Source organism: Phoxinus phoxinus (assembly GCF_949152265.1).
Source record: "Phoxinus phoxinus genome assembly, chromosome: 5".
NCBI classification, from domain to species: domain Eukaryota; kingdom Metazoa; phylum Chordata; class Actinopteri; order Cypriniformes; family Leuciscidae; genus Phoxinus; species Phoxinus phoxinus.
Window position 1 is genome coordinate 35,154,574 of NC_136880.1, and position 13,884 is coordinate 35,168,457.

The window sequence follows — 13,884 nt, forward strand, 5'->3', positions numbered from 1 at the left end:
ACGCAACACGTTCTAATGAAAGTGCGTATGATCGTATCTATACCACGAATTGTATTTCTCGTGTCATTTATACGCCAAAAATGTTTTTGTTTTTTTTGCCTGCGCATGACACACAGTTTTCGCGTGCATATGGTATTTGAATAACTTTTAAAATGAGGTGAAGTTGAACATGGAGCAGTTTTTCCCGTGTACGGGGATGGAAAACCCGGAGTGGAGTCAGAGCTGAGTGATTACAGAACGCTTAGAGTGGAGAGATGAAAGTGTTTTCGCTCCACTCCAGGCTTTGATCACATCCCCCTCAGTAATGTAAATAGGCTACACTTCATCTTTCCTTAATTTAAGACCTATTCAAACTGAAATTAAGACATTTATTACACTATTTGAGAAACGTAAGCATATTTACGGCCTTAAAATTATGAAAAGTGAATAAAAAAAATTAGGACAGGCGGGAACCCTGCAATTAACAGAAATCCGTCGTAGCGGCGGAGAACTTTAATCCCTGATACAGACAGCCTTTGCGGGCGGCCTAACCTTACTTGCCTTGCTGGTGTGAGGGGGTGGCTACTGGAGGACTTGTTGGGGAAAGGGCGGCCGAGCAGGACGGAGTTTCCTCCTCCTGGTCCAGCTCCTCTGAGCATTTTTTGCTGAATTGAAATGAAAATAAGCTGCTTTGTTTTGTTTTGCGTTTCATATTAGCTACTGTATGTGTCTGTCTCATTGAGCTTGCTTGAAAAGCTTTCGCGCTAAAGTCATTCATTTCATTGGATCGCTTGATGGTGACGATGCAGCCTGTGGGCAGGCTTAAGAGTCCACACGTGGGGTAGAAGCCGCTGATTGGCGCTTTCACTCAAAGCTTTCCTCTGGCTGCTTATTGGATGAACTGGGTCAAAATGGGTGGGCCCGGACCTAAAATGGGTGGGCCCAGGCCCACCCGGGCCCAATGGTAGCGCCGCGGCTGGCAGAAACTATTCAAATTATTAATATTAATAATAAAGTAAATCAAATATAAGCGCATTCATAAGTTTACTATGTATCTATGAACAAAAACTGGCATTATTTTGCCCCTCTGAGTTAAGCAGCTGATGCATCAGTCTGACATGCAGTAGCCTAGGCTATAGGTCAGGAGAACCAGTTTGGCTTGTAAGACTGAATAAAACAAATCAAAAAAATTTAATAAAAATCACGAAATATTAATACATTTATAGTTCGTTCCTTTTCCGCATATATTACTCCACTCAGCATTCAATTAGAGTAAAACATGCATTTTGTTCACTAGATGGCAGTAAATGTACATTGCATTGTGATCCTCAACAAAAGTTTGCAAGGCAGACATGTTTTCTCAATAAGAATAGTTGAAAATATTTTATTGACATATGAAAAGACATAGTGACATAATCAAAGTGCTTTTGTATCTTACATGTAATGAAAGCTTCAAAAATAAATAAAGATATAATAAACACACATTGTGCATATGTCATTCTGTCCATTCCTCCCTCCTTCCATCACTTTCTCTCTCTCTAGATATAGACATTAAACAGGAGAGATCAGCTGCTGCTGGGCAATGAGTCTTGAATGCAAACTCTATTTCACATAGAACTATATTTAATGCGTATCACAGTGCAGATATGATCTTGTTCACATACATGATAAAATGACCTATGTTAGCCTAAACTATTAAAGTCACAAAAACAAAACAAACTTCTGTACATAATTAACAATTATGAAAATGACTTAACATTAGTATCATTAAAATGATAAACATGCTAAATGAGTATGTGATATTTTAATACAACTTCAAAAATGTGTATCAACAAAGACAACAACTAAGACGAGCATAAAACAACAATGCAAAGAAAAGTATGTAAAAGCACAAATATGACATATTTGTGATCACAGGTTTAAAAACACAAATAAATAACATGGATTTAATTGGCAACAGCAATATTTATCATATAAAATCCCGTTCTTTAAATTAAATTTAGTATGCAAGTTAAAAAAATAACCAACACTAGCAAAATATTGGGCGACGACACAATCAAAAATGGAAAAAAAAAAGGACTTAAAGATATGCTACAGAAGTCCTTTAAGTCCCTCTGTGAATGATGTGCGAGTGTGTGTTTGCTATTTTTAGGTCGTTCAATCTACAGTTAGCAGGCTGACAGAAGTGCTGAGAGTGAGAAGGTGCTGGAAATCATGGTTGTTGTGCCTATCTTTAAGATCTTTGCGTGTGTGTTTCTACATGTTGTAAGCCACATATATGGGGTCGAGCTGGTCGGCGAGGAAACCGTCTCGCAGGTGCATGCGTTGCTTCTCTCCGCGAGAGTTGATGGGAATTACGCCCGTATCCACAACGACCACCACACCCACAATCAAGTAGTGTTCTTCTAGAACCACATTAGTTACCATTGGAACCAGATCTAGAGCTTCCTGCTCAGAACCGTCCAACTCCACCACCACCACTAGGAGATTCGTCCATGTGAATACCGCACTGAATGAGAGAGAGAGAGAGAGAGAGAGAGAGAGAGAGAGAGAGAGAGAGAGAGAGAGAGAGAGAGAGAGAGATTGAACCTTGCGCTGTGAATGCAAAATAGCTCAATTTCACAAGTAGCTGCTTTTCTAAAATGTGTTCATTGTGCAATGCAACTACGCTAGGCATTAGCATAAACATTCTTCATCTGCACTGCAGTTAGTTTTCACTCTCTGATCAACTACTGTATTGTCAGCAACATTATGAAGAGAATCTTGCTGAGCGAACAAGTTTATGGATGGCTACCTGAAAAATAACATATCCAGTTTAAGGTCACAGACATTTAAAGCAAACTATTGTCTCCTTGGATATTGAGGCTCGTGACTGCCGGGAAAAACACATGTTAATGTTGAATAAGGCTTATCCAATTATTTTTTATGACTTATTAAAGTGTGTTGAGACTTTGGTTATTAACTCGTGTTATTTAATGTGCAGCAGCTGTTTTTTCAGTTTAGTTTAAAAATATAGGTCGTATATTTTTAGGTTGTATTTCCAGTAAAAAATAAGTATGCTTCCATTACCCTACTGTTTAAAAGTTTGGGGTCAACAAGATTTATTTTTTCAAAGAAATCAATACATTTAATAATCAAGAATAAATTAAAAAGTAACAGTAAAGACATTTATAATGTTATTACAAAATATTTCTACTTCAAATAAATGCTGTTATTTTGAACTTTCTGTTCAAAGAATCCTAAAAATGATCATGATTTCCACAAAAATGTTAAGCAGCACAAATGTTTTCAACATTGATAATAACAAGAAATGTTTCTTGAGCATCAAATCAGCATATTAGAATGATTTCTGAAGGATTATGTGACACTGAAGACTGGAGTAATGATGCTGAAAATGCAGCTTTACCATCACAGGAATAAAATGCATCTTAAAATATATTGTAAATTGTAATAATATTTCACAATATTATTTCACAAACAAATTTTACCAACCCCAAAATATCCTGTAATATAAAACGATTATATCGTATCACAATATGACATGGTTCCCACCCCTAATCTCTGTGTTTTTGTGTGTGTGTGTGTGTGTGTGTGTGTGTGCTCACCACTCTGTGATATTCCGATGTGCCCTGATGATGGACGTTTCAATGTCAATGGGATGGTATTTCATACCTCTCAGCTCCATGACTTCGTCTAACGCTCCCACCACATAAAGGGCATCGTGCCTTTCTGAAAACACAAATAAAACAACTCATAACAACTCCACTGCTCAATGCAAATCAAATATCTTTCTCTCTATGAATGCAATCCTTCTTCATCTGTGACAAAATGCCCAATATATATTGAACACACACACACACACACACACACACACACACACACCTCCGCTTGCATCAGTGAGGTCGGTCCTACGCAGAAACCCCAAGTATCCGGTTCTGGCCCACACAGTCTGAGTGTCTCCAAAGCTCAATCTGGCTCCGAAATGATCCGAACGCACATTTTCCTCTCCGAACACAGTGAAGTACCCACTAGCATTCTGTGGACTATGGACCCAGATCTGCACACATTTTAAAACGGACACAAGTGAGATGCTTGGTTATGATATGAGGAGATATTCTTTTATCTGATAGACAAGAGAGTGCTACTGGTCTAACCTCCCCTAAATGAGAGTCTCCGATTGGTCCCTTCGTCTCTGGGTTAGCGATGATGATGCGTACACCAGGTAAAATCTGTTAAAAAAGAAAAGAAAAGAAAAAAGTCACATTTTGGAATCTAATGTAGTTTACATTTAATTTAAGGAAATAAAATAAAGAAACATTTAACCGTCTTACTAACCTTCCCAGATTCCATGAGAGGTAAACTATGTGGAGATCCTCTTTCAACCAGTCTCACCCTGCAAACACATACAGTCTTACTTCAGATGAGGATTTTATATAAAAATGTTTTATATTGTTCCAAATATATATATTTTTTTCTTGGAAATACATCTAGGTGGTATAGTGCAAGTGAATTGTTTTGTAAGGCAAGAGTCAACACTTTCCAGGCTTTATTGAGAAATCTGATGTACAAATGTATTGGTCGATTGGATGGCTCTCAGAATGGCATTATTAATCTACTGACAAATCCTAGTAAAAGTTTTGTGCGATACCAGTCACCTCTGTGGAAGCACTGGTATAACTGTCTTTTATAATTGGTAATTTAATTTTAATTTAATTTTATTGTTTTTTAGTGTCTGTAATGTTGTATAGTGCAACAACTCTCATTAAGCAGCCAAGAAATACGGTGTGTAAGAGTGTAATGTTAGAAAATGGCGAGCCCAAAAAATCTTACAAATGCTAAAAGCTTACTGTGGTCCTAAAAGTGTCCGCTTCGAAGAAATTGACAGGCAAGTGTGTCAGTACGTAGAGGAAAAAATAAATGAGGGGCTGCCCATAACTAGAGCCGTTATTCAACTGAAGTCACTGGAATTCAGCAAATAGCTGAACATCCCCACCAGCGAGGCCCCTCGTTTCTTATTCCGGCTATGTACTGACACACTTGCCTGTCAATATCTTCAAAGCAGAATGTATTTTCGGAGCTATGTAATTGGATTAAGGAAAAAAACATTCATATTCCCTGGATCAGATAGGTAATGCAGATCAAACACCGGTATTTTTTTTAAAAGGAGGGAGGGGGTTATCTCATAATGAGGGCCATCTTATATTCATGACAATACCGTAATATTTTACACACACATATATATACATATTTGTTGAAAATAAAAACTACCTTTTGAATGGTACTGTAGCATCTTTGTAAGAATGAAAATAATGTAATACCTAATGTGTGTGTGTGTGTGTGTGTGTGTGTGTGTGTGTGTGTCTTGCCTGTCATGTCTCAGTGCTCTCATGTCCACATAGACAGTTGTTGGATCAGGTCCTGATGTTCCCTGCACAGACACACAAAAATCACCTTCTATAACATACAGTCAACCTTACTCGCCTGCCAGATGAGCACGATGCTTTATTTTTTTTATGGTCAAGGTGACTTGCATTAAAAGTGAACAAAGTGTACAAATGTAGAGTGCATGGACAGGTTTCAACCAATCAGCAAAAGAAGGAAGGTAGAGGTAGATTAGTCCAAAGATGATAATTATATTTCCCCTTATGCAACTATGATCAAAAACATCTACCTAAATCAAAACAGTTTAAACTGTTGCCATCCATCATCTAGAAGGAAAACTCCTGTTCCAGTGTAGATACAAGGTGTTAGTTTTATATAATAACATGTAATGGCCTAATATATTTGGATTTATGCAACATCTTTTGTAAACCACCCTGAAGCCAATCAGGAGTTGTCCAAAGGCAGAAATATTTTTTACACCCTTTATGACTGAATCCGGAGATAAGCATGCTTTCGTTTCTCTCACTCACACTATATCACCTGTGTGGACAAGAGCACTGAAGCTGAAGTCATTTGAGGTGAGTTTAACACTGGTTTGCCAATTAATCAGCTAATAAACATTAGTAGCATGCACACAGGGCGATAATTAGTAGATTTACTCCCACATCTAAATATGGTTGTAATAACTGAAGAACAGTCGAGTGTTATGAAATGATGAGGATCAGTTGAAGTTCAGTCATACCTGCTCAGCAAGCTTCCCCAACCTATGAGGCTACATGAGGAGAGGAGAGGAAGATGTAATGTATAAATATGTTAAAAAATAACTTAAATAATAAACTTAAAACTAAATAAATCAATAAATCAAATAGAAGGTTGAATGAGTTGCATGAGCAGAAAGAATAAATAAACTGAACACTGGGGATGCTGCTAGACTATGAAATCCGATATGGGTGATATTGTTGCCTATACTGACCTGTAGGCAGACTGCGAGATTGACCCTGCAGCCGAAGGCAGTGCTGACGGCGCGAGGGTGAAGCCCCACATCCTTAAAGAGCTTACAGAAGGACTGTGTCAGAGCCACACGAGGCCTCTCTTCCGCCACAACCACACATGAACGCACACGGGTCAGATCCATCCCACGGGCCTGAGAGAGAGAGAGAGAGAGAGAGACACACACACAGATACTGAGAAACTGTTATTTTAGTATTATTAAGATACTATTAATATTTTGAATTCATTTTTATTTCTATATTTAGTTTTTATTTTAATTTCAGTTCAAGTTTTAGCAATTTTTTGTTTGTCATTTTTATTTTTTGTACAATTATAGTTTTAGTTTTTTTAGTACAATACATCAAGTTAAACTAAATGAAAATAAGAAATGTTGCCTTAGCAACTAGCTGAAATAAAAGTTTTTTTCTCTTTTCTGTTTTCAATTAACATTATTTTATTTCAAGTAACAAAAATGGTTTTTTTTATGGTTTTAGTTTGAGTTAAAGGGATAGTTCACCCAAAAATGTAAATTCTTTCATCTTTTACTCACATTCATGCCATCCCCAATGTGTATTACTTCCATTTCCATTTTCTTCCAAGTTTTTTAGGAAAATAATCCACCCCTGTAAGCCCATATAATGCAAGTGAATGGCTGCCAGTCGGTTGACGTGTGAAAAACCACACACTGCGATCATATCGTAAACCATACAACCACAGTGGATGAATCAATGTCTTCTGAAGCGAAACGTGTCTGAAAATACCAATATTTGTAACTTAAAAAAAAAAAACTATAACTCATTGCAATATAAGAGAGTTGTGAAGCTTGCGCGAGAAGTAGCGATCCCATTGTAACCTACTACTGTGTTGTAAGGATGCATTCGACACAGGTTACCTTGAACTAATGCATTTAATTTAAAGGTAAACGCAAAAAGAATACAGAATGGCACATATATCAGCCTCTGTCCAACTCTGCGTGTCTGCCAGGCTCCGGGGGAAACCCCAAACATGGGTGTTAAAGAAACATCCCCAGACCGTTACATCATGTGCTTTCCTCGTGAACTTCACAATGCAAACACTTTTCTGTTAAGCTGAGCTTGTGAACGCTCGTATGAAAGACTCAGTAGACCAAAAGCAATGACAGACAAAAAAGTGAAAAATATTAGTATTTTTCTTACACACACCAATCGTTTCACTTCAGAAGACGTCCACCTGTGTGGTATGGATTGCTGTCACAATCTCTGTGTGATTTTTCAAGTGTCAAACAAGCGGAAGCGATTCACTTGCCTTATATGGACACAGAGATGGATTACTTTCCTAAAAAAATTTGTTTATCTGAAGAAAGACAGTCATATACATCAAGGATGGCACGAGAGAGTGAGTAAATGATGAGATAATTTTTAATTGTGGGGTGAACTGTACCTTTAACTATAATAATCCTGATGAGAAGCAGATTGAAATGGTGTGTGTGTGTGTGTTTGGTGCGCGCACACCTTTAGAGAGTCGGTGAGAGAGCTGAGAGATCTCGTGCAGAGCTCCATCACAGAGTACGAGCAGAACGTGTCTCGGACTTTAAACTGACTGACGGACTGCAGCCACAAAGCAGGGTTTACCTCCAGATCCATCGGAGAGATCAGAACAGACTGCTGCCCTGCGAACACACTACGCACAGAAAACAAGCACACAAATGAACACCTGTGTTTGCTGAGTGTTCATCTCAGGCGAGTGCACAGCTGATCCGCACCTGCAGAGACACCACAAGACGAAGCCAAGGCCGCAGTACGGGTCGAGACATACGGCCACCTCTCGAGAGGGATACAACTCACACTGCAGTTTAACAGAGCGACACAGAGCACTGGTTGCATTGTGAGACATCTTCAGAGAAAGAGAGAGAAAAAAAATAGAGATTATTGTTTTTATTTAACACAAATAATTATTACAAATAATTAACACAAACATATTTCTTGGCCCTTTCACTAGAAATATACAATATTTCAAATCTTCCAAAAGGCAGAAACTCACCACATGTGAAAATGTTTCTAATTCAACATTTTATTATAGATTATATAAGAAATAAATATTTATTTATCATATTTGGGTAGCTGTGGCATCAAAAAGTTTAAAAACCCCCGTTTTACATAAGCCCCCCCCCCCCCACACACAAACACACACAATGTATTTATTTATTTATTTAATACAAAAATATACATTTAAAATATTTATAAATTCAAATTTAATTACATTATTTAATAAAGAATGTTATTTTAAATAAAAAATACCATGCACAGTAAAACATACTATTTGAATGAATATGCTGAATATTAGCTGAATATTCTGATTATTACTGAAATCAAATATGCAATGCCATCACATCAATAGTCGGTACATAAAACAACATTAGTAACAGGTATGATGAGACAAACCTTTACTCCAGCAAGCATGCCTGTAGTGGACACACTAAAGTCCAGGTACGCCAACGAGTCTGGGTCACATGGCTTAAACAGCAGGGGACAACGCCTCTTTGGCAAATCGTCTAACAAATAAACACACACATATTTCTGATGAGCACTTGATAGGAGTAACCTCCGAACAAAGATCTCATGTCTCCGACAAACTCACCTGTTTCCAGGATAGGAGGCCATGATTTAAAGTCCACAGCCACTGACGCATCTCTGGACCTCAGAAGTTTAGAGATGGCTTGGGAGGTCATAACACACACTGAACGACTCACCTGCACACACCAACGTGTTTAATCATTAAAAATGGTAATGTTTCGAACGCTGATGTGTTGTCTCATTCTATAATGCATCACATTTACAATAATTTAAATGATTTCACTATTAAGATATCTCTAATAATTGAATTCACGACAGAAGTGTGTCCTCACCTCTAGGATCATTTTAACTGTAGGTAGTGTAGTGGGGATATTCTGAGGGTGAGGCGGACGTACAGTTATAGGAATACAGCCTGCATACAGACAGCCGTAAAATGCAGCGATCAGATCTAAACCTGAAACAAAAAAATGCACACAGATATAAATCTTTGTGAAATAAAACTACATCTGTAACAAAAAGCTGGAATTCAGATTTGACTCACATTTACTCATTCTCATTTATGACGTATTTAACTGTAATGTGATATCTTCATTTCATTTTAATTGAATCAAATGTTTCATAAAGCAAACGTGATGTGATTTCTCTACAGATTTAATTGGAGTGTGAATGACTCTTGAATGTGATATAAAGAACAGCACCGTCTGCTGTAGATGATCTGATTTCATGAAACGCTACAATTAGCACCACAGAAAAACTACAACAGATGTGATTTCTACCCTAAACCAGAGTTCAGTACAAAAAATGAAAAAATGTACATCGTTCGTGGGAAGTTTATTAACTGGTGCTCAGACAACAACAAAAATCTGATCATTTATGTACAGCTTAATTTGGCTGAAATAAAGGCACATATGTATTATTGCAACCTGCTGATTTATTGGCACACTTTAGAGCATGTTTAGTGCCTTTGTCTTTAAAACATCTTCATTTGGGAGCTTTTCACAGCAAATATTAGATTCATTATTTTGCACATCATGCAATCAACAGGGGGTTTGCAGGCTTTATGAAGGTAAATATAAGACTTTTTAAAGACAAAGTAAATTCATAAATTGAACAATACATAAATATGTTCTCTAAATGTAAATGTCAAGGGAGAAACACAATGAGCTGTATTAGCAATATTTCAGAGTTTGAAAATTCAACTTGTAACAGATAAGCGTTACTTTTTAATTAATTTACAACTAGGATATGTAAATATCTTTTACTGTACCTTCTGATTTGTAAGTTCTTCCTCAGTAGTTTTGTCTCGTTTTCCAGTGCAAATGTCTAAAGATTCTTACAGTTTTTTACAGTCACTAGGACACATACTTCTCAATACTTAGGTCACTTTTTCAAAACTCTTAACACAGTTCTCCTAACCAACTTTCAGCTCGGCACAGCACAGCAGTTCATTTCACATTCAAAATGCACTAAAACTGCCAAATCACTTCATACATGTTGACAACCAACAAACACACTTTGTCACCCACAAAACAATGACCTAAAAAACACTAACAATAGGTAACTTTATACAATGTTTTCTTCTGTAAAAAAAGGACACCTCTCTACTGTTTAGAATTCACTGCAATATATGTTACTGGAATGAATCAGACATTCTGCAGTATGCGTCAATATTATTTGATTTATATGATATTATGTATTTTTTGTTGTTGTTGTTGTTGTTGAGTAATTCCAAAATACAACAATTTGTATACACACCATCCACCGATACAGATACAATAGGAATCAGCTGTGGTTGGTCCAATTGTCCAATTGTTTTTATATCATTTAATTTTTAGATTCTAAATATATTTCAATACAATATTACTGTAGAAATGCAGAAAATTGCTGTCTTATTCAGTTTTGTATTATGTTTTGAACTTAAGTTTAAGTTTTTGAACAGTATGTAAGCATGTGCAGATTGGCCTGTCCAGTACACGGTTTTGGCAGTTGTTGTGTCGAAGTGAGAAAATAATTAATGTAATTTGAAAGATGTACTCATTGAATGCATTTTGTGCCAAAGCAATGATGAATGATCCACAGTTTAGCCCACATAAACTTCTGTTGTGCTCACTGTGTGAAGAGTTTTGAAAAAGTGACCTAAGTATTGAGAAATGTGTCCTAGCGACTATAAAAAAAAAAACTGTAAATCAAGATGCATTTACTTAAGTGCCAAAAAAAAAAAACTTAATTCAAATGGAAGTTTTGATAACTCATTGACAGATGTTAGTTCTTGTTTTAATTGCAATGCATGCAATATTTAATGCCATGACTTTCAGCTCTGATTTAATACATTTTTAAGGCCTTAATTTGTGTGAGGGCAAAATAAGACTTTTTCACTTTCTATTAATTCAAATCAAGTAAGTTAGCCGGAGTGTGTATGTGTGTGCTTACCTGGTGGATACACTAATGCTACATGGTCTCCATCTCTTAGCTGTCCTCTTTCATAAAGCATAGTGGCAATTTTCTCAGCTCTCTTGTGAAGCTGTAGACAGGTCAGAGAGCTTCCTACTGCACCCTGAAACATACGCACACACACACACACACATTTATAGAAACACAATCCTACACCTGAAATCATATGGAGGTCCGAAAGGCTCTTGATTTTTAATCATTTTCGAAACACACTGCTGAGGGAAATGAGAAAAGCAATATGTGTGCGTTACCCGAGAGTTAATGAGTGTGTACAGTATGTGGTCAGGTGTTGTCTGAGCTCTCCACTGCAGCACCTCCGACAGAAAGAGAAACTAGAACACATAAGAGAAAGAATAATCAGTCTGAGTGAAAGACACACACACAGGGGAAAATCTGTGATTTTCTGACAAAAATTAAGATTGTGATTTAAAATGTGTATAATTTTTATTATTATAAATAGCTCCAGGTTTGCTGTGCTGTTTTGTAGGGCTGCACCCTTTTTTGGCCCCCAAAAAGAGTGAATATATCTCTATAATTATACAATTATTATTGCTATCATTATTAAATAACAATTAAGTATTTTTATTATGTAAAACATCAATAATAATTTTATTTTACAGCACAACTGTACACCGCTGTCATTTTGTTATTGAAAGGAAAGCGTGCGGCACATATCTATATATTCATCTAAACGACACTCCCAGAAGCATGGGTGAAGTTGATATGTTTGATAATAGTAAACCACTGCAAACGTATTTCGATTCTTTCAATTCTTTTTACCCCTAAGCGAAGAATGAAAAAGAGTATGCTGAGATGATTTCATGTGGAGCAGCATTTACTGCAAACCGAGGTGCTCTGAGATACGGAAAAAACTGGATCATGTCATGAGCGGCTTGCATGTAAATAAACACAGTGCTGCGCTTCACTCTGAAACACGCAGCACATCTATTCTTTTTTATTATTAAATCGCAGCCATTATTATTATAGCAATTTTGATTTTATTCTGTTTAACTGTTCAAGAGATCTGAATCTCTGTAGACACACAAACTCTGAGTTTACCTGCTCATTGTCCTCCATGTGACTCAGGTCTCGTCCGCTGGCCTGAGCCATTCGTTTTCCTGCGACGAGATTCCCCACCATCACAGAGGCAGGACCCACCTCTGCAACACACACACACACACACACATGAGATTTACACAACACTCTCTATGTAACTCAAACACATCATGCTCTATAACACACACAAGGGGACTTGTGTACCTGGTTGCTTCTGTCTGGGTTTGGGCAGGTTGGTGATGCAGGAGTGAGGACACATGAGGATGCTGCAGGGGTGTAGCGCCCCCTCCAGAAACAGCTGTTTAGTCTCAGACAGGTGGATTCCACCCAGAGGGGTTTTGGGGAGGGTGTTGGCAGGAACCAATGCCAGACAGTAGACCCCCACCTGATGAATACCATCTATAGCCTAAACACACACAGGATTGGTCAGAGAAGTCTTTATTATTAATTGTTAACAACCTTAATTATATTTCAAAACAAAAATTTACATTTAATAATTTAGCAGACGCTTATATCCAAAGCAAATCAGGAGAACGATAGAAGCAATTAAACCAACAATAGGGCAACAATATGCAAGTGCTGTGACAAGTCCCAGTTACTCTAGTACAGTACACATAGCAAGGTTTGTTTATTTTTTTTTAATAGAAAAATTATATGGAATAGAAAGTGTTAGTATTAATGGGCCAAATGTTGATGGGAAAAAAACGGTTTCTTGAAAACCGGAAAAAAAAAAGGTTTCTCTGGACTAAAGACCCAGGTTGAGTTAGGCAGCTCATTCCACCAGCAGGAAAAACTTAAACCGGTTACATTACTGTTCAAAGACTTTTTTATATATTTTTGTAAGAAGTATCTTATGTTCAAAAAAGGATGCATTTATTTATCACAAATAAAGTAGAATTTATTCCTATGAAGCTGGATTTACAGCATCATTACTACAGTCTTCAGTGTCACATGATCCTTCAGAAATCATTCTAATATACAGATTTGGTGCTCAATAAACATTTCTTATTATTATCAATGTTGAAAACAGTTGTGCTGCCTATTTTCCCCCCCGGATTCTTTTATTAATACAAAATTCAAAATAATTATTTGAAATAGAAATTTCTGTAACGATGTAAAAGTCTTTACTGTCACTTTTTAATTTAATTGAACTGCAATTTAATGCATCATTGAGAATATAGAAAGCATTGAGAGTATAGAAAGTATAGAGAATAAAAAATAGCATTTCTTTAAAAAAAGAAAGAAAAAAAAATGCAAACTTTGAGCCTCGAGCCAAAGTGTGTGTACCTGCAACACTCGGCTCATCCACTGGTAACTCTCTTCTTCAGTTGAATCTGGTCTCTGTTCTGCTACCAGCACAATCCTCTCATCATACAATACAGTTACCGAGAACACCACCGTCCTACACACAGTGAGCAGACGCATTATAATCAAGATTCCCTCTAGAGTAGTACAGGTTGGTTATTATTTTGGT

The 13,884-nt window shown here is 36.9% G+C and overlaps 1 protein-coding gene across 2 annotated transcripts in view; it reads right to left on the minus strand.

Moving 5' to 3' along the window:
* Window positions 1–1,338: 1,338 nt before the first annotated feature.
* dip2cb (disco-interacting protein 2 homolog Cb) overlaps window positions 1,339–13,884 on the minus strand; it is a 37,408-nt gene continuing 24,862 nt past the window's right edge. The window contains exons 22-39 of one of the 2 annotated variants that reach the window (XM_079613649.1): window positions 13,698–13,812; window positions 12,615–12,816; window positions 12,414–12,514; window positions 11,606–11,686; window positions 11,334–11,457; window positions 9,236–9,357; window positions 8,968–9,079; window positions 8,772–8,881; window positions 8,093–8,223; window positions 7,842–8,010; window positions 6,335–6,505; window positions 6,104–6,133; window positions 5,346–5,407; window positions 4,315–4,372; window positions 4,134–4,208; window positions 3,862–4,036; window positions 3,585–3,708; window positions 1,339–2,488 (exon numbers count right to left, since the gene is read on the minus strand). In XM_079613649.1, the coding sequence (XP_079469775.1) occupies window positions 2,236–2,488; window positions 3,585–3,708; window positions 3,862–4,036; window positions 4,134–4,208; window positions 4,315–4,372; window positions 5,346–5,407; window positions 6,104–6,133; window positions 6,335–6,505; window positions 7,842–8,010; window positions 8,093–8,223; window positions 8,772–8,881; window positions 8,968–9,079; window positions 9,236–9,357; window positions 11,334–11,457; window positions 11,606–11,686; window positions 12,414–12,514; window positions 12,615–12,816; window positions 13,698–13,812 (2,215 nt within the window). In that variant the 3' untranslated portion in view covers window positions 1,339–2,235. The remainder of the gene's footprint in view (window positions 2,489–3,584; window positions 3,709–3,861; window positions 4,037–4,133; window positions 4,209–4,314; window positions 4,373–5,345; window positions 5,408–6,103; window positions 6,134–6,334; window positions 6,506–7,841; window positions 8,011–8,092; window positions 8,224–8,771; window positions 8,882–8,967; window positions 9,080–9,235; window positions 9,358–11,333; window positions 11,458–11,605; window positions 11,687–12,413; window positions 12,515–12,614; window positions 12,817–13,697; window positions 13,813–13,884) is intronic. The other variant, XM_079613650.1, reaches the window with a different exon arrangement.